General features: G+C 35.7%; 2 protein-coding genes across 5 annotated transcripts; one reads left to right on the forward strand and one right to left on the reverse strand.

Annotated features, from left to right (window-relative positions):
* Window positions 1-6,225: 6,225 nt before the first annotated feature.
* On the reverse strand, window positions 6,226-11,798 carry LOC132294516 (FACT complex subunit SPT16-like). Of its 4 annotated transcripts, none has more exons than XM_059792404.1 (3): window positions 11,479-11,798; window positions 10,278-10,347; window positions 6,226-9,710 (listed from the first exon to the last, which is right to left on the reverse strand). In XM_059792404.1, exon 3 carries the CDS (start codon window positions 9,680-9,682, stop codon window positions 6,482-6,484), a length of 3,201 nt encoding a protein of 1,066 aa, XP_059648387.1. In that variant the 5' UTR covers window positions 9,683-9,710; window positions 10,278-10,347; window positions 11,479-11,798; the 3' UTR covers window positions 6,226-6,481. The 4 variants fall into 4 exon arrangements, with proteins under 4 accessions (XP_059648387.1, XP_059648388.1, XP_059648386.1 ...); XM_059792405.1 differs by having other exon boundaries at window positions 6,226-9,688; window positions 10,278-10,353; XM_059792403.1 differs by having other exon boundaries at window positions 10,278-10,353.
* A 6,124-nt stretch (window positions 11,799-17,922) lies between these two features.
* LOC132294517 (FACT complex subunit SPT16-like) lies at window positions 17,923-23,058 on the forward strand. Its single transcript, XM_059792407.1, has 2 exons — window positions 17,923-18,192; window positions 19,567-23,058. Exon 2 carries the CDS (start codon window positions 19,573-19,575, stop codon window positions 22,780-22,782), a length of 3,210 nt encoding a protein of 1,069 aa, XP_059648390.1. The 5' UTR covers window positions 17,923-18,192; window positions 19,567-19,572; the 3' UTR covers window positions 22,783-23,058.
* Window positions 23,059-24,060: the final 1,002 nt, after the last annotated feature.

Genomic DNA, 24,060 nt, shown 5'->3' on the forward strand with positions numbered 1-24,060 from the left:
AGTGTAATATTTCTAAACACAACGTTGTGGCCACATATAAAATTGAGGGTTGTACTAGAGAGCAATTGTACAGATCATCGAGAGGAATGGGGTTTAAAGCCGAAAGCTAACGAGTCATCTTAATGGAAACCCAACCTAGTTGACTGGAGATCCCAAGATCTAGGTTCAAAGGGACAACAGAAATTCTGAATGGCTCACCAGAAGCACTGGGAAGATATAAATCTTCTGCCCATTTCTATGATGAGACAATGCTACCTACAGCGAGGATTAGGATAAGCTACGCTTTTAATGACTCTTATACCTTGAAAATTCAAGTGGGGTATGGTAGGATACTCTTAATAAGAAGTCACCTATATGAGTGTGAAGTAGGGCCGCTTCTATGAGAACTATAAAGGCTAATTTTCCTGGAGCACTCATTGAATACCAGGTCTTGTTCAGGGCCAAAATGAACACAACAATGAGAACCAACTTTGTGAGGAAAGGTACTGTGTGTTTGTTATTGTCTTGGTTTACACAAACGGCTGAATAATTCAAGACATCGCGTTCACTTATTAGCCAGTAAATCCAATAGCAATACACTAGGGAAGGTTCAAAGCCAAAAGCCACATATCCTGATGCAGTAACTTTCCGACTATACTCTCTCTAGTGTCTGCATGATCATCTTTTGCATTTTACGCAAATTTCCATTTATGTGGGGGATTGTTGGAAACGAGGCATTAAAAACATAAACTTTGGATGAGATTTAGAATAGATTCCGCTAATAATTTTTTACGGATCTATAGACGAGCGCGTTTCTTTCTACAAAGAGATGAACGTGGTATATTTACTTTCTCAAATTCATTTCCGGGTGAATGAGAAATTAGCTCCAAAGTATGGTGTTTTGATAAGCCTAAATGGGTATGCAAAATGTGGGAAGTGTTTGTCCCACATGGAAAAAATGTTGAAACAAATTGAAATTTAAATAAGCTGAGTTTATTGTAAAGTCCAGATTATTCTTTTTTGGAATTTTGGATTGGGCCTAATCTTGGGCTGGGCTAATTTAAATGGGTTTCACAAATGGGTGGGTTTTTTGGGTGGTTGGTTTTTTGAATTAAAAACTATTTTTTAGTTTTTCTAAAAGGTTACACCTTTTAAATTAAAAAAACCATATTTTAGTTTTTCTAAAGGGTTACACCTTTTAAATTAAAAAACCACTTTTTAGTTTTTTCAAAGGGTTACACCTTTTTCCGAACCATCAAAACCCATGGTTGCACCCACTCGAAAAGGCACATTGCAACCTATTGGAATGGATGTGTCTATTGGTGAACAAACACCATGTGAACCATTCTAACCTATTGGAATAGATGTGTCTAGTGGTAAACAGACACCATGTGAACCATTGCAACCTATTGCAATGGTTGTATTCAATAATGAAGAGATACACCTAATCCGAAAAGGCATTTCTGTTTTCATAAATACCCCCCTTTCGATCATTTGCAGGTTATTTCATTTTTCAATTTCTTCTATCTCCCCCTCTAGACTTGAACCCAACCCAAGTGGGTTCAAACCATAGGTTAAGTGGTCCGAACCACTTAGACCCTAATTCAATTTCATCGAGTCATATTAAGATTGGTCCGAACCATTTGGTTCTGATTGTACCCAATTCAGCATTTATATAGTATATATGCATTTTTGAGTCAGAGAGAGAATTACACGGAGGAAGTTCGCCGAATCCACAAGTTTGAAGTGCTACTACTGGTAGATGTAGACCGTTGTATCCTGAGAGATAGACGCCACTAAGTCCGTAAGCACCATAGCGGGGCGAATCTGTCTTAAGGACATAGTATCCAATATTAGCCTCGGTTCAGGTTCTTTATTTATTATTATTATTTTATTGCTTTATTTTACATATTTAATTAAATATAGCGTTACATATTTAATTAATGATTTCTTAACATATTATTAATTATCTCATGACATATTAGTATAAGTTTTGTTATATCTTAAATGTCACATGAAACATATATATTTTCCAACAGTCCTGACAACTGAGTTAAGGAAACTGAACCAAGCAAGTCTTAATTATTATCTACCTTTATCCCATCTTTGACAACATTGGCATTAATTGAACTCGGGGGCGTTTTGAGCATTTCAATCACCAAGATTTATCAAGAATTTCTACTTTATACCGTCCAACTAAGAGCAGATTCAAAATTTGTGGAAATTTATCGATCAAGTATACACAAAAATGACTCGATCCAAATTTGTAACTAGAACCAAAGCTTTACAAATTGGTCATAAAATCAACAACTCATGTTCCAACCAAAAAAGCTCCATATGTTGTTCTTGAATCATGCTGACCAGTTCATAGTATACCACTCAAACTTGAAGAAAGAAAAATAAGGAAAATCTAACTGCCAAGACCTTTTTAAGGTGCTAAGGCCTATCCTTCTCTTTGATCCGCAGCATAAAATGAAAGCTATCTTGGAGAATTTCATACTTGGAAATCTGCACAAGATGGAGAAAAAGAAAAATAAAGGGTAAACATAAGACCTCTGTCATACAAAGCCTCTTCTCTGACTATCCAACCAATCTAATGCTATGTTTGGTAGCGCTGAATCGACGCCTTGGATTTGGAATTGGAGAAAATTTAGTACAAATATTGAATTAAACTACCTCCAATTCCAAATCCAAGACACCGATTCGGTGCTCCCAAACATAACATAGGTTGTTTTGTGTTATCTCTGCACTTCATAATCGATAGGGAAGATGAAGATCCTAAACATGTGAAGCAATAGGTTTGAAACAACAGATCAAGAAGAATAAACCATAGTGCCATTAATAGAAATACCATTTCTGCGGAAGGAGGACAGCAAAGCAAAGGAGGAGGAGAAGAACGGAGGAGCTTCCAAAGCAACTTGGGAAGATATTCATGAAGATTCATCAGGTGAAGAAATACCATTTCTGCGGAAGATATTCATGAGATATTCAAGACCAGGTGGTCAATCTTTGCCTCATGGCCGTAAGACCACCTCTGTCATACAAAACCTCTTCCCCGATTATCCAACCTATCTAAGATATTTTGTGCTATCTCTGCACTTCATAATCGATAGGGATGGCAGCATATAAAGATCCTAAGCATGTGAAGCAATAGATTTGAAACAATGGATCAAAGAATAAAACATGGCGCCATCAACACAAATACCGCCTCCAACAAAATACAAACGCTTTCCAGACCAGATATCAATTACAAACTTACAGGATGGCTAGCAGGATGTCACATACTTAATTATCCTCGATGTAGCAGCAGTAAGTTTAAAAACCAGCATTCCGCATCGAGTAAGATCAGTGCACTTACTAGATAGTAAGATATATGGCAATGAATCAACCACATAATGTTTGCTTCTTCAATATCTACATATCTCTTCCTACAACAAAATAATGTGTACCATCAGATAAATCATAATAACTAGAACTGCATACCACTCCTAACGGACATACATCATCACAATTTTGATAAAAACACATATTCTAAATCAGAAAATGGGGGCTCGTTCCAAATGTCTACTCGTAACCAGAGCAAAAAATTTCACCAGGCCGAGATTATTTGCACTTCATAAAACAATGTTTCATCTTGCACTGTAGATCAAGTACTGTAACATTTTCATTTCCAGAAATAGCAAAAATCATTATGCAGAGCAGACTAGTTGTACAATTGAAAGACTTTAAGCTAAAATAATATTATATTATGATGAAGCTTTCAACCAGCTGTATACGTAACGTCTCTTAAAGGTCGTAGAAAGACAAATGTACGTTTTTCTTGAGCTAATCACAGCCATACTACCTTTACATTGCTTAGAAGCCAAAAATATAGACAAATAGTCAAGATGTTAATCTATAGCCACCCATACATGCAAGTAACATTCTTCATAAGTTTCTGGCACACCTTCAGTAATAAAAAAGGATTTATTTTGACTCGCCAAGCAGCCAAAAATCATACACAAATAATGAAGTTGTTAATCTTTAGCCAACCATGAATGCAAGTAGCATTCTACTTAAGTTTCTGGCACACCTTCAGTAATAAAAAGGATTTATTTCGATACGTACTATTTTTTTACCCAATCCTTTTTCAGTCTAACTCCTAATTTTCTGCAACTACCATAGCTCAACATAAGGTAAAACATAAATTTTAAAAGTTGAAATCCTTACAACAAATAAGACATTCTCCCATTATGCACCAATCTTTCGCAATGAGTGAGTAGATTGAAGGATAAAAGGAAAAGCTAGCGAAAGATGACGTGTGTGCCACTCCAGTTCTGAAGAGCACACATAACAAACATTTATATAAAAAGGTACTAAAATCTTATAATCATTCTTGATAACCACAAAAAAAAATAACAAAAGAAAAAAGATATTGAAATTTTAGAAAGATCCTTAACAATGAATAAAAAGATACGAGATAAGGCCACAAGGGTGTCAATTAAGGAGGAAGGCAAAGGAAGGAAAAAAAACGAGTTGGCATATGCTGTATTCGTGGTGTGTACTCATCTCCAAATGGTACACTTCTCAAAATTTATTATCCATCCTAATTTCATGTGTCCATGTCCATACATGGCAGCACAATAACTGAAAGTTGAATAAATTTTCTTCTGTAGATAGTAGCTATATCAAAGGTCGAGTATCTACGAGATCAATGACATATCCCATCACTACTTAAGAAAATGGATAATTACCTCCCATTTCTGGATCTCTGACCAGTTTACTAAATTGAACAACTTTTCCCAATCATGAACCATTAATAGAAGAACTCTTGCTACAGCATTTCATGACCAGCAAACATCAATTTCTGACCAAGATTATGAAACAACGATGATATTTCCAAGATCATGTTCCACTCATCCTGCCACCTTTTCAGCCCAAATTTGTCAGAATCAAGCTTACTTCCATGTAACACAACATCATTCTTCATACTACTTAAAGAACAAATGACCGTATTACAGTATTTTTTAACTTGATATCTAATAAATAAACCTGAAAGAAAATGCATAAGCGGGACAATAAAGAATAACCACCTACTTACTTCAACAGGCATTGTTCAAGTAATTATTAAAAAATTAATAATAGGATAGAGGAAAAGACCATGGACTTTGTAGTATTAAGTAGCATTTAAAATCATCTGAAAATATGTCAGAAACCTTAACTTATTTAACAGCTTTACCTTCCAAACAGTTATAATCACAACCTATGAAAATTTTCATTCACTCGGCCTATGAAAGTTTCAGATGGTAACCCACTGTGACTAGTCCTAAGAGCTGTCATTTAACTTAATTTAAGACAGCTGTTTATTTTCTGAAAGGAATAATACAAACGAAGGTAGCAATATACAACATGCAGATAAAGATCCAAATTCGCAGCGATGCCACGGAGAACTAGATCAACATTGGTAATAACACAAACATACTATGCAATGGAGAACTAGATCAATATTAGTAATAACACAAACATATTCCTTATACCAAATATACAAACACCAAATAGACAAAATAGAAACTTGCAACTTCGAAGAATGGCAGTGAGTTGAACACGTACCTGCAACTTCTGAGGATGGCAGTGCATTGAACAGGAGCAATATTGCAGTGTGTTGACAATATACTGAAACAAATACCTAGCAAGGTTTTATTTCCTTTCATCAGTCCTTACTTTCCCTTCCTTAAATCTTATGACTAGAACTTTTCTTTTCTTGGTTGGTTTTAGGGAGGGGTTCAAGGTATGGAATAAACATCATGATATGGATTCTGTTCTTGTCATCATATGATAGGAAGGGGTGAACCCAAAATTCAATGAATTTCTGTTTTGATAAGTTAAACCCCAAAACTCAGTGTATGAAATTCGCCCACAAAAAAATACTGGTTCTCCTAAAAAATACCACAGTTTCACACCCCAAAATTGTACAACCGAGCCGCCACAGGATTACCGTAGCAGGGCAAAATTTATTAATACCGAACTAATACTCTTCCATATGTCAATTTACTTCATCTTGTGCCAATGTCTTCCTCAGAGATACAGGAAAGCAACTTGAAGAACCAGAATAAAAGTACACTTATTCTACCAATTACCATAGACCAGGACGTGATATAACCACTCGAGAGGTCATAACACCACATGAGCCAAAGGGCGACGAACAATAGAAACATTCAAACTCACTCCTAAAACTCCTACAAATTGAAAAATTCATGAGATAAGAAAGACAAAAACCACCAAAGAGAAAATACTTTTTCCCAGTCGAGCTAATGTCAATAATTTACAAGCAAAATCCATCAGCTAAGCAACCTGCCAGGAGCCCAAAGCAAGGGACATAAAGTTTAAAAAGAAAAAAAAGATATCCAAATCAATATTCTTCCAAACTGAATTGAAAAATCTAAATCTAAAGCATCTGTTGCTGCTATTGCTGCATAATAGACTCCAACACAGAGGTAGGAGAATAACTGACATAAATCCACATCTACCTATACTTTTGTCGCTTGGGTAAACTGCTACTGGGAGGAGCCCGAGATTTGCCTAGTCCCTTCATCTTCTTTCTCCTCCTCTCCCCCTCGCTATCCGATTCACTGCCTTTCTCCCTGTCTGCATTACTTGCTTCCCTCTCCAACTCCTCCCATGTTTTTCCTCTCTCTTCCTCTGACTCCTCTTCTTCGTCGTCCTCAGAATCCACCAGCGAGTCACTGTCAGAAACATTGTCATTCGAGTCTAACTCGGGCTCAGCATCTGATGGCTCATAGCCTTGGTCTGAATCCTCTGTGTTATCAGAATCAGAATCGCTAGCTTCCAAATTCAAAAATTCCCAACCCCCATCCTCTAAGAACCTTTGTGGATCATCAATGATAGTCTTCAATATTGGACGCCAATTCAGGTTCAGTCTGCTCTCGTAATACTTGAGGTCCGTTGTGTCCAGCCATTCCTTGATGCCATCAAGTGATGTTGAAGGAATAGAATCGATTCGAAGCACATCTCGCTTGAAATCCTTGAATACAATTGTCATGTCAAAGTTCTTCTGTCCAAGACCAACTCTCTCTAAGTTCACTATCTCAATTTCACTTAGGGTGATGACAAGAAAAGGAGTCTCTACTAGCTCAACCAAACAGCTTGAAGTTGGGACAATAAAAGCGGAAGCTTTATAGGGAACGCCATGAAAGCCAAGATCCCTTAAAGGCTGATCAAACTCAAGGTCAAGCCCTTTGAATTGGGGCTGTCCCCAGAGATCATTAACCCGGTTCACAAAGTTCTGGAAATCCATGTTAATTTTGTTCTTCCGGTCCCTCTCCCGTTGTTCTTCTTCAATCTCATCTGGGTCATAAGCAGATCTCTTTCCACCTCCAAGCGTCTGGACCACATCCATCACTTCAACATAAAATTGAACATCTTTAGTTTTCTTGTTTCCCACCATTATGTGGTTGTGCAGATGAAAGTGCAGAAGAGTGATCATTTCCTTCTCTGCTGGCTGGAAGAATGCATGCTTGACATTCCCATACATGACTTCCACACGCTCACCTTGCCTTGAGGTTGAGTATCGGAACCCATTCGTGTGGGATTCTAGTGTACCAGACTGTTTTCTTGCACGACCACCAAAAGTGGGACGAATCCAAAGGTCAGGCAACCTTATTGGCTTAAACTTGTTACCGGCAAGTATAAGTTTCTCCTGAGTAACCAAAGTTGCTCGCTCAGCTCTTTCCGACTCCCTGGCCATAACATTCTTTCGGAGTGTTTTAATCTGCTGTACCACTTCACTTATGTGCCTTGGGTCTTTAGAGCGAAATGAAACCTCCTTCAAATATATAGAACCCTGATATTTCAGGGAATTGGCATCATGAGGACTGAAAGGTGTGCCAGGAACATTGAAGATTATTCGGACATAGCAATTTCGATTGGTATCCTGTTGGCTGGAGACAGTCTTCACTGTAGCAACATGGAAAGGAACCATGGTTCCATAAATGGGTAAGAGGATGGCTTCATTCTTCTGGTCAACCTGAATCATCATTTCTCTAGGAGGGGGTAAATCATTGACATTCTTATATGCAATTAGTTCACTCGAGGACTTCGCAGCACCACGGTTATCTCCCGTTGCAGAACCCCCACCAGCAAGTCTTCGGGCAGTTTCTTCATTCTTCTGGCGGGCAAGTTCAGCTTGGTGCTGCCTTCGGAGTTCTTCTTTTGACATCTCCTGGTTGTCTGACCTGAGGGTTGCCTTGGAAAATAAGGCCTCAGTACCATTAGACTCAGCTTTCACTTTCGGCTTCTCTTCTTCTTCTTCTTCTTCCTCGTCATCATTAAATGAATAAGCCACATCCTTAACGGCTTTAGAGCTCACTGAAGTCACCACATCATGGCCCTTATCAGTGACAATAACAGTATCCGCCAGTAAAAGAGAGAAATTCTGGCTCTTTGGCTTCTTGATCTGCGTCTGCAAATTCTGAAAACCAAGAGTCACATTAAAAACCATACCTGCTTTCAACACTCGTTCATTCTTGATGTTCAGACTCAAGCCTGACTCACGGAACTCAAGACCAATGCCTGTTCCAGCAGATTTTGTCAGGTTGTTTACTAAATCTGGAGCATCCTTCTCAACCAACGATAGGGCTGCTTGGTACACAGCACTGACCTTGTTCCCAGGCTTCAATGCCCCAATTGCTGCATCATGGGCCTTGAGTAGAACCTCATAAGCCTTGCTCTGTGTTGTAGTGGAATCGATTAAGAAAGTTCTGGCAACATTTGAACAGTAACTGTTATATCGGGATCCAATTGCACATATAATCACACTGGCTGAATCGTAGTACAGATGTTCATCATTGCTCGAAGCACTAGGTCTGAGATCAAAATCACCACCACTCTGAAAGATAGGAGGATAACAGATATCGACATTCTCAGCCTTAAGCTTCACCTTAACTTTTGCTGGCTCCAATATGGACTTCTCAGTATCATCCATTAATGAAGAATGGGAGACTTTCTTTTCCTCATCAATAACCTTCTCAAGCTTTGGAACCACAAAATTCTTCATTGCAGAAGCTGTCAAAAATGCAGCCTTCTTCACATTTGTGATCTCACTGCTGTCCTTAACAGCAAAAACGTCTGACAATCCATTGGTCATATCAATAAGTTGGAGACTTGAGTTCTTTAGCTTCTCAGCCCATGTCTCCAAAAGATTCCCCTCTGGAGTCTCTCTTGCAATGTATCCAACAACAGGATTATCATGACCATCGGACTTTGTCTGAGCACGTATAGCACGAAATATAGCATCCATTTGGGTAGTCCCATCATCGTTCTTTGCTTTTACATGCATGATAACTTCCACTCCAACAGCCTCCTTGGCAGATCTTTTTACTACGTCAAGCAGAGAGGCCTTCTTCTGGCTACACAAGAAATGGATCTGCTTGTTCATGAAAACCATTATTGTCTCTGGGAATTCATAACCAAGAAACCAAATATTCAGAGCCGAGGATTTCAGATACCGTAGATCCTCAGAAGCAGGAGGTGTAGCTATTGCAAAAACATCCGAAGAACCCCAGAGTTCAGATTTGTGATCATTCCAATGTGTGTAAAGTGCCTTCAATCGCCTGCTGAAGCTATCCAGATCAATGGTATAAGCATTTCCTGCTCCAGTGGGCCTCCCATTTGCAGGCGGACCATTTCCATTTCGGCTTTCTGCCATTGTAGTCTGCACAACCACACAACAGTATCTACACAAAATTGGACCACATCAAATAATTTATCAACTCCTATTTATAGGAAATCTTATAAATTTACAGGCAGTAGTTGAAGGTTGTTTCAAGTAATTGTTTTCCTCAAGGTTACAGTTATGCTGAACTTAGGTTAGGCGAAAAGGAAGAACAAACAAAGGTATAGAAATTTGATTGAATTATACAAGAATCTGTAACAAATCAATCAGATATTCAAGGTCTAACTTAAACCATACTACACTAGACTATCACAACAGAAACTATATTTAGTTAATTTCTTTTCTTTATTTCTTTTCTTTATTTTATTTTATTTATATTCCATTTTTTATTTTTATGTTTGTTTAATATACTCAACTTTCAACTTAAACCACACTACCAAAGATTATCAAAAGAGAAACCTAGCTGAAATAATTTCTTTTTGTTTAGTTTTTTTTTTTAAATATTTTTATTTATCTAATTTATCATTTTCATTCATTTATTTATTTCTTGATTCCTAACTTCTGTTGCAGGAGCAAGATATATGAAAACTGTAAAGGAAATAAAAACAAGTAAGTGCGAAACACTTACTTCTAATAATCTGTAAGAGTCCTCAAGCCACCAGTACGAACTTAAGAAGCTAGGGTTCGAGTTCAAGTCTCTGCAACTTACAAACAAACAAACAAGAACATAAGCACAAAACCTAGAGCATCTAGTAAAGAATTGCAGCAGAGAGGATAGCCACACATGATGGCAATTGATCGTTCAGTCACAACATATCGGTGGTCACTTCGAGACATCAACGATCCGGCTGCAAAAAGCTGGTTCTCAGATTGATTGCCTTCAAGGAGAGAAGGTAGGACCTTGCGGATGGCATCTTTTATAGCGATTGCATCATCTTTTGCCATTTGAGAAGTTATTCTGAAGCAAAGATTCAGCTTTGCTTAAACAGTATGGTGTAATTGTCACAGTTGTGTTTGTGGTGGTGGTGGTAGGGCATTCTGGAGAAAGGAAAGATACATTCTTTTGATGGGGTTAAATTTTCATCTAGCTTCTTATAAGCATAGGAGGCCCGAGCCCTCTATACAATTTTCTGACGGCATTTTTTTTAAGTTAGTCGGTTAACCAAGGATGCGCCTTTAGATGCTTCCTATACTTATATTTATCCAAAAAGAAAAAAAATGTTACTGAAAAATTAACCGGGATAAAGTTCTTCGTTGTTAAGATTCAATTTATTCCAAAGAATAATCTTTACTGAAGCTCGGGGAAATTTAATTGTGTACCTTTAATTAAATTTTTGAAACAGACTTATAACTTTTTCCTTGCAAATTATTTATCTGGATTTCAGCCAAAACAAACAGATAAATGATTACAAAGCTAAAATTGATTGATAAGATTTAGAAGGACTTGCAAAAATACCATTCTTTGATCTGTGAATATATATATATATATATATATATATATATACACACACGTGTGTGTATACATTCTATGTTGTTTTGTAAAGGTGATCCTGATGGCTCAAACAGAAAATTAGGGTTTTTGAAAGTTTTATTCTTGATATGTGCAAATAACCATTAGCTGCTACTATTACCTACTATGTTTGGACAGAGAGAAATCAAAGAGTTATGGTTGGGAAAAGATAAAGGAACGAAGAAGCAATTATAAGGACATAACCACAGCTATGAATAATTATTTAGCTCTTTCCTCTAATGCACATACAATGGATCAAAACTTCACTAAACCTAAAAAGGAGACATCATGCAAGAAATTAAAAAATTGAAAGATTTACCTAGAATTAGAACGATAAGGTATATAGTGCCGAAACTCTGTATCAGAACAGCTGAAAATCGCAGGTTGCAAACTCTCTCTATCTCTCTATGTATATATATCTACTTGCTTCTCTCTCTAGAACGTCGCTGTAATATGTATATATTGCCAAAACTCTGTATCAGAGCAGCCGGAAATCGCATTTCGCAATCTCTCTCTCTCTCTCTGTACGTATGTAAGGAGTATAGGCTTGCTTCTCTCTCTAGAATGTCTCCGTAATTAAAAACTGGATACAGATCGCCGACCTGGTTTTCGCGCTATCTATATGTACTCTCCGTAATTTGTCCAATACGCGGACCAAAGACGTAATTTAAAATATATATATAAATGATTAAATGTAGACCCACCAATTAAAATTTTAAGAGTAAAAATTATCTTATATTTATGTCAATTCATTCTTTGATCTCGATCCTCCCTTCTTTATCATCATCAATTCAGCTCTTGTGAGTTGTGACCCGCTTGATCCATTTCCCTATACGTTTATCCTTTTTCACAATTATTTGTGCCTATACATACTCCATACATATTCTATTTGTCTAATAAAAAATGTCATGTTGTAACTCACAATTTTGAATCAACGTTTCTCAAATATGATATATTTTATGAAAGAGAAAATATATATTAATATATGTATACATATATATATAGTTTACCTACCTTATTCTTTTCACTCTCCTATCAATTGTTTTTAACTATATATATATATATATATATATATGATCATGTGCTAATGGTTTCTCATTGTTTCTCCCACTTCTTTAGATGAAGAGAAAAAAATAAAATGTAAATTTATATGAATTGATTGCTTCTTTCTTTTTTTTTTTTTCTTTTTTTTTTTAATTCTTTCATTTTCTATATATATATATATATATATATATATATAGTTAATCATATTATGAATAGATTGAAAAACCATACTTCTCATATATTAACTAAAACTCAAATTTTATAATATTACTTCAATTAAAACTACTCAATCTCCTCAATCTCATACGTTATTTTAATTAAATTACATTAAATCCAATATATAAGACAAGTGAACAAAAAAAAAAAAAAAGTAAATAATGAAGTATGGCCATATATATCCAATAAGGAAAGAAAGAAAAAAGAAGAAGAAAACAGTTAAAATATATATATATATATATAAAGTTAAATATATGTAACAAATGAAAGAAGGAAGGTTATTAGGTATAAAGAAAGAAGAAATAATTTAAAGGGGTAATTTGGTTTAAAAGTTAAGTTTTATAATTCCAAAAAAATAGAAAAGAGACATTAATTATAATTTATTTTGAATCCGAACATTGCGGTTCGATCTTTATGTACAATGTAAGGAATTTGATCCATTTTTTAAATATATATATTTAACTTGTTATGCTATTTTTGTATGAAGATATTGACTGAAAACATAATTAACTCTAAATTTGAGGTCTATTGATCCAGAAACAAAGGATCGAGATCGTTTTTCGTAGAAGCAAAACAACTGATATTCCATAAATCTGTCATTTGCGCAGATTAATGAAGGATTTTGATTTATGTTCTTGCTCTTTTCTTGTAGTTCCAGAGATTGTAATTTTTTTGGTATGAAATTTGGCTTTCCAAATTTTAATTGGAAATTAAGCTCTTTTAATAATTGTATCATTTGTTTCATTAAACAATTAATCTAACTGAAAAGGACTATTTTTTTTTCCAGGTCAATATATATGCTTGTATCTCTATGTGGTAACTCTTCCGATACTATAATATTCTTAACATCATGAAATAGGCATATGTATAAATTCTGTTGCTGCGAAGTATGTTACTGATTTCATGATTGATTTAATTTCTGAATAGTTCTAGTTTAAGGGCCGTTTGGCATGCGTTTTGCTTTAGACATTTTGTTTTGGCTAAAATAGAAACAATGTTTTTACTATTCGAATGTTTTGGCAAAAATCGAAAACACGTTTGGAAACGATATTTTGTTGTGAAAATATCGGAAACAGAAACATAAAAAACAATTTTTGATAAGTCATGCGTTTCAAAAATTTTGAAAACAAAACATATTTGGTAACTTCAACTGTTGTAAAAAAAATAAATAAAACAGAAACAAAAAACATGTTTGGTTATCATTATTTTTAATTTATTTTTAATTTATTTTTATAAATTTTAAATATATTTATAAATTTATTTCTATATAAATAATCTATATATTTTTAATAAATATATTGAAATTTGAACACACAAACATATATATATATATATATATATATATATATATATATAACCAAAGTGTAATTACAGAAGTATAAGACCAATGTTTTGGCATCAACTTGAGTCTTGATGACATGTAAAGTTCCATCTTTTTACTGTCTTCTTATGATCTAAATATTAAGATCACCTTTTTCATTTCTAATCATCTATTTGGAGTCAAACTTCACAAAACATCTCAAGGAGTCATAACATAAAAAAAAAAAAAAAAAAAAAAAAATTAAAAAAAAAAAGTACCCTGCTAGAATGGAAGCTTGCAAGAAGCTTCTCAAATCATACTCATTCTTCTGTATTAGGAAAAATGACAAAGAAATTGAGAACAAATTAAACAATAGATTAAATTAAACAGGAGATATAATTCAAAATTCAAACACAATTCACTTCATTGTTTACAAATTTCAACAATAGGATTCAAAAACCAAAAAAAAGATACTTAACAAATAAAAAGTTGTTTCCTTATGTTTTCCTTATAGGAGACATACTTCAAAAAACACAAATTTCACTTCCATGGAACAAGAACAAGTCATCTTCATAACAGCACACATCACCTTCAAGAGAGTATCAACACACTTCACATATGTAATGGTAGAATTAAAGTTAAAAAATATTAACAATAACATTAGCCTGTAATAGTAATAGTAATAGTAAAAGCAAAATAGTTACAGCAAAAATGATATATATTACATATATATATTACAAGCCCACAATAGCAACAAATATATTACATATAAAAGAAAAAAACATACCATCAGTTTCAAGAAGATCAAGAGTGCCCAAGAGAATTCCAAATTCAATCAGCAATACTATTACACAACTGATCCATTTCTCGAGGAGGATCGTCACCATCAAATAAATCATCAGGCTGATATAGATTTCTAATGAAGTTGTGTAAAAAACACATCGGCTGAAGGGATTGAAGCCCAGGTCTCCGTGGCAGCAACTTATTTATTAAAAAAATCAAATAACAGCATATCCCTCAAAATGCCTATTATCTAAGTAGCATGAACTCAAGGTTCCTCAACCTCAGCAATGAGATTGCAAGAGAGAGTACCAAATTTTACCAGTTCCATGCAAAAATTCAGATTACTAAATAGTTCATCATTAGGATAGGAACATGTAAAAGCAAAATTATAGAAGATTTGTTTAAATCATGAAAATCAGATGAGGGAGACATAAAATTTAACATTGGTATAATATATAAAAATTAGGAATCTAGAGTGAATCAAAATTTTGACTCTTACAGGTTGATTCAAAATATATAAAAATTCAAATAAGCAATGCGAAAGATTCCAACTTTTCTCCTCTTTTCCTTAATCTTGGAAACAGAAAGGGAAAAGAAAAAAGAAAAAAATGAAGAAACATAAGTAATATAATAATAGTTTCTATGAGATAATCATAATGATATATAATAATTTTATTTAAAAAAAAAAAAAAAAAAAAAAAAAAAAAAAAAAAAACCTTACATTTTAGAAGCAACGTGCAGCAATTTATTAAGAAAAGGAAACACATTAGCAATAAATTGTATCACTCGTGAATCGCGCAACACTTGAAAGAGAGTTCAAATTACATTAGACCCAAAAAGTATAGAGAAAACATATTTTATGTTTATGATATCAACAATCATGTCAGAGGTAATTTAGGGGAAACTGCCAGTAAATATTCTAACCCAATATTCTACTCAATTGTGGAAACTAGAACCCAGGTACATCCTTGAACTATTTATCAAGCATGGGAGCCCCAGGGGAAGTGGTTGCAAAGGATCAAAGCTAAACCTCTAGAACCTTATTAAAGGGCTACAAGGATGACAAAGAAGAGCTCCTTCTAAGTTCTAACTATATTCAACTTTATTTTGCCCAGGGAAAGACTATCAGATTGCTACAAACTTACTATGACAATTTGCAATCACATAGTTCCATAATACCAACCATGATAAAAACATGGTACAGAGAGACTCAATATGTTATACTGCACTGTTATCAATATGAACAGATCATATTTTACACCAATCAGTATGCAATATCAAAAAATCAAATTGTTACATATTATATTCCTATGCGCCTTTCCTGGTTCCCACTTTTAACAAGCAAAAGAGAAATCAAGAATTTTGCAAAATGACTAAAGGTCTCCATTGTTCTTGATATGTCAAGTTCTAATTCAGTAATTGAGAAAATTTAACCTCAATCATACATCCATACTGCAGATAGAAATACAGATACATTATAGAAGATTACACACAACTTAATAAGAAATTCACTTAAACAAATCTCTTCCTGAAAAAGTGAAAAAGTGAACTCAAGTGACAGTAAATCAAGATTCATTAATAACAATCTAATAATGTACCGTTGCTTTAAAATAGAAAGTTGTATCTCAAATCTTCAAATCAAATTGAAGAATAGACTCCAACACAACAATATTGTGGTAATTAATCTAAAAAACCGAAATTAAAATTTAGGATTTATACAAATATAAGATTATTAGGCTCCAACACAACACTGTTGTGGTAATTAATCCAAGAATCGAAAGAAAAATTTAGGGTTTCCACAAATATTGGTTTCCCTTCAAATATAAACTCAAATCTAACAATATAGAAGAGTTTTATGTTCGTAAAACTGAAAGAAAAATTACGGTTTTCAGGAAAAATCAAATTTTTTAAAAAAAACCTCCAAAATCAAAGAATATTACACACCATCTATGGATTTCCAACAAAAAAAAATACAGAAAAACAGTCAATATGTTAAAATTAATCGAACAAAGTTAAACCAAATGGGCCAAACCTGGCTTCTTCTTCGACGAAAAGTGTAAAGAGATTTAGATCGGTGGTGGTTTTAAGCAAAAAGGCTTGAATTGATTGAAGTTTTCAGGACCCAAGCACTGTATAGTCGAATTGCCCTAAATCGCCATAGAGAACATCGATGGAGGAGAGAGAAGGTTGGGGTGCAAAATGACCTAGAATATTTAAGCGTGGCCTTTATACTTGTTGTAGAGTGTTATAAGTTTGGCCGAATTATTTCCTCCGCTACCGTGCATGAAGTGGGCCAAACAGTGCTAAAACAACTTATTGGGCCTTTTTTTTAAAAATGTTTTACAACTGTTCCAAACAAAACATAAAGAACCAAACATGCTTTGGTCCATTTTTGGGCTAATGTAGCGGACCTGCAACAAAAACACATGAAGTAAAACAGATATCAAACAGGGCTTAAGTGTCTCATTAGAATAGTTAAATAAGTTTTTTAAGAAGGGAATTGATAATTATTTGTTATTTCTCACAATTCTAGTTGTATTTTTGAATTACATTCAATGTCTGAGCATCGAAATGGAAATACCAATGCCAATTATAATATAATAACATAAGGTAAAATGAGGAAAATAATAATAATAATAATAATAATAATAGTATAAGGTAGTTTTTACATACCTCTTGTCTCATTAGATTTCTGTTCTTATTGCTAAGCCACTGCTATTATCAGTATACCAAACATTAAATTCCGGGCTGAATTGAAGGAAAAAGAAAAAAAAAAAATCTTCTAAAAATTGGAAAAAAAAAATAATAATAATAATAATATAAGGTGATTTTAACATACCTCATCTGTTGAATTCCTGTTAAACTTACCAAATGAAAAAGGTAATGCAAATTTTGGTAATTTCTCATCGGCTCTTTTATCCCATGTAGAGTAAACCATTAAACCCCGAGGAATCCCATGTAGAATAGGATTATTAATTTAATTGGTAATTTACGTTTGTATTTTAATTTGTTACTGTACTTATGATTCAACTTTAAATTAGGAGTTATATTTTAATTGGTCCCTTTTACCCTAGACTAAACCGTGAGGAATTCTGTATAGAATAGGATTATTATTTTAATTGATAATTTATGTTTATATTTTAACTGGTAGCTTATTATATAACTTTATTAAATTAGTAGTTGTATTTTAATTGGCAACTAATTAATAATTATTAACTTATTTTATTATTTATTTATTTTTAATTGATAATAATAATTTGAAATTTTTGACATAAATTTTTGAATTACGAAGAGTACCACCCTAATTGTCTAATTCCGAATTTACCATCCTTATTTTGCATAAATTACATGAATATGCATATATATATATATATATATATATGTAGGAGCGCGAAAATCAGGTCGGCGAACTATATCCAGTTTAACTTCGGAGACATTCTAGAGAGAGAAGCAAGCATATACTCCGCACATACGCACATAGAGAGAGAAAGAGAGATTGCGAACTGCGATTTCCGGCTGCTCTGATAAAGAGTTTTAACAATATATATATACATATTACAGAGACGTTCTAGAGAGGGAAGCAAGTAGATATAAATACATACAGAGAAAGAGAGAGTTTGCAACCTGCGATTTTCAGCTGTTCTGAGACAGAGTTTAGACGATATATACATTCTCGTTCTAATTCTACAGGTAAATCTTTCAATTTTTTAATTTCTTGCATGATGTCTCCTTTTTTGGTTTAGTGATCAAGTTTTGATCCATTGTATGCGCATTAGAGGAAAGAGCTAAATAATTGTTAATAGCTTTGGTTATGTCTTTATAATTGCTTCTTCGTTCTTTTCTCTTTTCCCAACCATAACTCTTTGATTTCTCTCTGTCCAATCATAGTTGGTAATACTAGCTGCTAATGCTTATTTGAACATATAAAGCTTTCAAAAACCCTAATTTTCTGTTTTAAGCCATCAGGATTACCTTTACAAAACAACAGAGAATATATATACACACTTATATATATATATATATATATATATATATATATATATATATATATTCAGAGATCAAAGAATGGTATTTTTGCAAGTCCTTCTAAATCTTATCAACCAATTTTAGCTTTGTATCATTTATCTGTTTGTTTTGGCAGAAATCCAGAGAAATAATTTGCGAGGAAAAGGTTATAAGTCTGTTTCAAGAATTTAATTAAAGATACACAATTAAATTTCTCTGAGCTTAAGTAAACATTATTCTTTGGAATAAATTGAATCTTCAACATTTTTCTCTTTTTTTATAAATATAAGTACCATTAGGAAGCATCTAAAGGCGCATCCTTGGTTAACTGACTAACTTAAAAAAAAATGCCGACAGAAAATTGTATAGAGAGCTCGGGCCTCCTATGCTTATAAGAAGCTAGATGAAAATTTAACCCCATCAAAAGAATGTACCTTTCCTTTCTCCAGAATGTATCTTTTGATAATCTTTGGTAGTGTGGTTTAAGTTGAAAGTTGAGTTTACTAAACAAACATTAAAAAAAAAAAAAAATGGAATATAAATAAAATAAAATAAATTCAGAAATAAAGAAAAGAAATTAACTAAATTTAGTTTATGTTGTGATAGTCTTCTGAATGTACCTTTCCTTTCTCCAGAATGTATCTTTTGATAATCTTTGGTAGTGTGGTTTAAGTTGAAAGTTGAGTTTACTAAACAAACATAAAAAATAAATAAAATGGAATATAAATAAAATAAAATAAATTCAGAAATAAAGAAAAGAAATTAACTAAATTTAGTTCATGTTGTGATAGTCTTCTGTAGTATGGTTTAAGTTAGACCTTGAATATCTGATTGATTTGTTAAAGATTATTGTGTAATTCAATCAAATTTCTATACCTTTGTTTGTTCTTCCTTTTAGCATAACCCAAAGTTGAGCATAAATGTAACCTTGAGGAAAACAATTACTTGAAACAACCGTCAACCACTGCCTGTAAATTTGTAAGATTTCCTATAAATAGGAGTTGATAAATTATTTGTTGTGGTCCATTTATGAGTAGATACTGTTGTGTGGTTGTGCAGACTACAATGGCAGAAAGCCGAAATGGAAATGGTCCGCCTGCAAATGGGAGGCCCACTGGAGCAGGAAATGCTTACACCATTGATCTGGATAGCTTCAGCAGGCGATTGAAAGCATTTTACACACATTGGAATGATCACAAATCTGAACTCTGGGGTTCTTCGGATGTTTTTGCAATAGCTACACCTCCTGCTTCTGAGGATCTGCGGTATCTGAAATCCTCGGCTCTGAGCATTTGGTTGCTTGGTTATGAATTCTCAGAGACAATAATGGTTTTCATGAACAAGCAGATCCATTTCTTGTGTAGCCAGAAGAAGGCCTCTCTGCTTGACGTAGTAAAAAGATCTGCCAAGGAGGCTGTTGGAGTGGAAGTTATCATGGATGTGAAAGCAAAGAACAATGATGGGACTACCCAAATGGATGCTATATTTCGCGCTATACGTGCTCAGACAAAGTCCGATGGTCATGATAATCCTGTTGTTGGATGCATTGCAAGAGAGACTCCAGAGGGGAATCTTTTGGAGACATGGGCTGAGAAGCTAAAGAACTCAAGTCTCCAACTTATTGATATGACCAATGGATTGTCAGACCTTTTTGCTGTTAAGGACAGCAGTGAGATCACAAATGTGAAGAAGGCTGCATTTTTGACAGCTTCTGCAATGAAGAATTTTGTGGTTCCAAAGCTTAAGAAGGTTATTGAGGAGGAAAAGAAAGTCTCCCATTCTTCATTAATGGATGATACCGAGAAGGCCATATTGGAGCCAGCAAAAGTTAAGGTGAAGCTTAAGGCTGAGAATGTCGATATCTGTTATCCTCCTATCTTTCAGAGTGGTGGTAATTTTGATCTGAGACTTGGTGCTTCGAGCAATGATGAACATCTGTACTATGATTCAGCCAGTGTGATTATATGTGCAATTGGATCCCGATATAACAGTTACTGTTCAAATGTTGCCAGAACTTTCTTAATTGATTCCACTACAACACAGAGCAAGGCTTATGAGGTTCTACTCAAGGCCCATGATGCAGCAATTGGGGCATTGAAGCCTGGGAACAAGATCAGTGCTGTGTACCAAGCAGCCCTATCTTTGGTTGAGAAGGATGCTCCAGATTTAGTAAACAACCTGACAAAATCTGCTGGAACAGGCATTGGTCTTGAGATCCGTGAGTCTGCAGGCTTGAGTCTGAACATCAAGAATGAACGGGTGTTGAAAACAGGCATGGTTTTTAATGTGACTCTTGGTTTTCAGAATTTGAAGACGCATATCAAGAAGCCAAAGAGCCAGAATTTCTCTCTTTTACTGGCGGATACTGTTATTGTCACTGATAAGGGCCCTGATGTGGTGACTTCAGTGAGCTCTAAAGCCGTTAAGGATGTGGCTTATTCATTTAATGATGACGAGGAAGAAGAAGAAGAAGAGCAGCCGAATGTGAAAGCTGAGGCTAATGGTACAGAGGCCTTATTTTCTAGGGCAACCCTCAGGTCAGACAACCAGGAGATGTCAAAAGAAGAACTCCGAAGGCAGCACCAGGCTGAACTTGCTCGCCAGATTAATGAAGAAACTGCCCGAAGACTTGCTGGTGGGGGTTCTGCAACGGGAGATAACCGTTGTGCTGCGAAGTCCTCGAGTGAACTAATTGCATATAAGAATGTCAATGATTTACCCCCTCCTAGAGAAATGATGATTCGGGTTGACCAGAAGAATGAAGCCATCCTCTTCCCCATTTATGGAAGCATGGTTCCTTTCCATGTTGCTACAGTGAAAACTGTCTCCAGCCAACAGGATACCAATCGAAATTGCAGAGTCCGAATAATCTTCAATGCTCCTGGCACACCTTTCAGTCCTCATGATGCCAATTCCTTGAAATATCAGGATTCTATATATTTGAAGGAGGTTTCATTTCGCTCTAAAGACCCAAGGCACATAAGTGAAGTGGTACAGCTGATTAAAACACTCCGAAAGAATGTTATGGCCAGGGGGTCGGAGAGAGCTGAGCGAGCAACTTTGGTTACTCAGGAGAAACTTATACTTGCAGGTAACAAGTTTAAGCCAATAAGGTTGCCTGGCCTTTGGATTCGTCCCACTTTTGGTGGTCGTGCAAGAAAACAGTCTGGTACACTAGAAGCCCACAAGAATGGGTTCCGGTACTCTACCTCAAGGCAAGATGAGCGTGTGGAAGTCATGTATGGGAATGTCAAGCACGCATTCTTCCAGCCAGCAGAGAAGGAAATGATCACTCTTCTGCACTTTCATCTGCACAACCACATAATGGTGGGAAACAAGAAAACTAAAGATGTTCAATTTTATGTGGAAGTGATGGATGTGGTCCAGACGCTTGGAGGTGGGAAGAGATCTGCTTATGACCCAGATGAGATTGAAGAAGAACAACGGGAGAGGGACCGGAAGAACAAAATCAACATGGATTTCCAGAACTTTGTGAACCGGGTTAATGATCTCTGGGGACAGCCCCAATTCAATGGGCTTGACCTTGAGTTTGAACGGCCTTTAAGGGAACTTGGCTTTCATGGCGTTCCCTATAAAGCTTCCGCTTTTATTGTCCCAACTTCAAGCTGTTTGGTTGAGCTAGTAGAGACTCCTTTTCTTGTCATCACCCTAAGTGAAATTGTGGTAGTGAACTTAGAGAGATTTGATCGTGGACAGAAGAGTTTTGACATGACAATTGTATTCAAGGATTTCAATCGTGATGTGTTTCGAATCGATTCTATTCCTTCAACATCACTTGATGGCATCAAGGAATGGCTGGACGCAACAGACCTCAAGTATTACGAGAACACACTGAACCTGAGTTGGCGTTCAGTATTGAAGTCTATCACTGATGATCCACAAAGGTTCTTTAAGGATGGGGGTTGGGAATTTTTGAATTCGGAAGCTAGCCACTCTGATTCTGATAACACAGAGGATTCAGACCAAGGCTATGAGCCATCAGATGCTGAGCCTGAGTCAGACTCAGATGACGATGTTTCTGACAGTGAATCACTGGTGGAATCTGTGGACGACGAAGAGGAGGAGTCAGAGGAGTCAGAGGAAGAGAGAGGTAAAGCATGGGAGCAGTTGGAGAGGGAAGCAAGTAATGCAGACAGGGAGAAAGGCAGTGAATCGGATAGCGAGGAGGAGAGGAGGAGAAGGAAGATGAAGGGACTAGGCAAATCTCGGGCTCCTCCCAGTAGCAGTTTACCCAAGCGACAAAAGTTTAGGTAGTAGATGTGGATGTATCTCAGTTATTCTCCTACCTCTGTGTTGGAGTCTATTATGCAGCAATAGCAGCAACAGATGCTTTGGATTTAGTTTTTTCAACTCAGTTAGGAAGAATCTTGCTTAGAATTTGTTTTTCTTTGTTTTTTAAACTTTATGTCCGTTGCTTTGGGGTCTTGGCAGGTTGCTTAGCTGATGGATTTTACTTGTAAATTATTGGCATTAGCCCAACGTGTTCAACGCACTGCCATTCTTCGAAGTTGCAAGTTTCTATTTTGTTTACTTGGTGTATGTTTGTGTTATTACTAATATTGATCTAGTTCTCCATTGCATGGTAGGTTTGTGTTATTACCAATGGTGATCTAGTTCTCCGTGTTTGTATTATTCCTTTCAGAAAATAAACAGCTGTCATAAATTAAGTTAAACCCCAAAACAACTCACAAGCGATGATGATAAAGAAGAGAGATCGAGATCAAAGAATGAATTGACGATAATTATAAGATATTTTTTATTCTCAAAATTTTAATTGTTGGGTCTACATTGAATCATTTATATATGTTTTAGGGTTAATTAACCACACCTCATGAGGTTTGCCATATTGACAGTCATATATAACTTAGCCATTTTTTAGAGAAAGACACCCCCTAAATTTACAAAAAATATAATGAAAATACATATTTACTCTTTGACCATGTAAAATGACCAAATTACCCTCATCCAAAATATCCTTTCTTCTTCCAATTTTTAGATCTTCCCTTTCATTCTGTGAGCCCTTCTTCCCACCGTCCATCAAGCCGCCACGAGCCCATCACCGTCCCGTCGTCGCCCTCATCCGAGCCATCCACAGCCGCAGTCCATCAAGCCGCCACAGGCCCACAGCCGAGCCCATCACCGTCCCGCCGTTGCCCTCATCCAAGCCATCCATAACCACAATCCATTCTTCCATCGTCTACTCACAGCCATCGCCACCGTCGCCGAGTTGAACCAACCTCGCTCACCGCATCCGAGCTCTGCCACCACGAGTCCAACTCAGACGAGTCAACGCCCATCACCGCTGCTGTCAGTCAATCGCGCCCTTCATCGCTGTTCCGAAGTCAATCGAGCCAACTGCCGCCGATTCTATCCAGCCAAGCTATCCACCGGTGTTCAGTGTTAACAGCCCGTGGCCCACAACCGAGGCCATCTTCCCGTCGCCCACAGCCAAGGCCGTCTTAAACACGGCCGAGCCCTCACTAGCCAAGCCTTCACCGGCCGCCGCGAGTCCTCCACGACCGAGCCATCTAC

The sequence above is a fragment of the Cornus florida genome, unplaced genomic scaffold (assembly GCF_030987335.1).
Source record: "Cornus florida cultivar Cherokee Brave unplaced genomic scaffold, ASM3098733v1 CherokeeBrave_3.0.0_Hap2_Chr02, whole genome shotgun sequence".
Lineage (NCBI taxonomy): Eukaryota > Viridiplantae > Streptophyta > Magnoliopsida > Cornales > Cornaceae > Cornus > Cornus florida.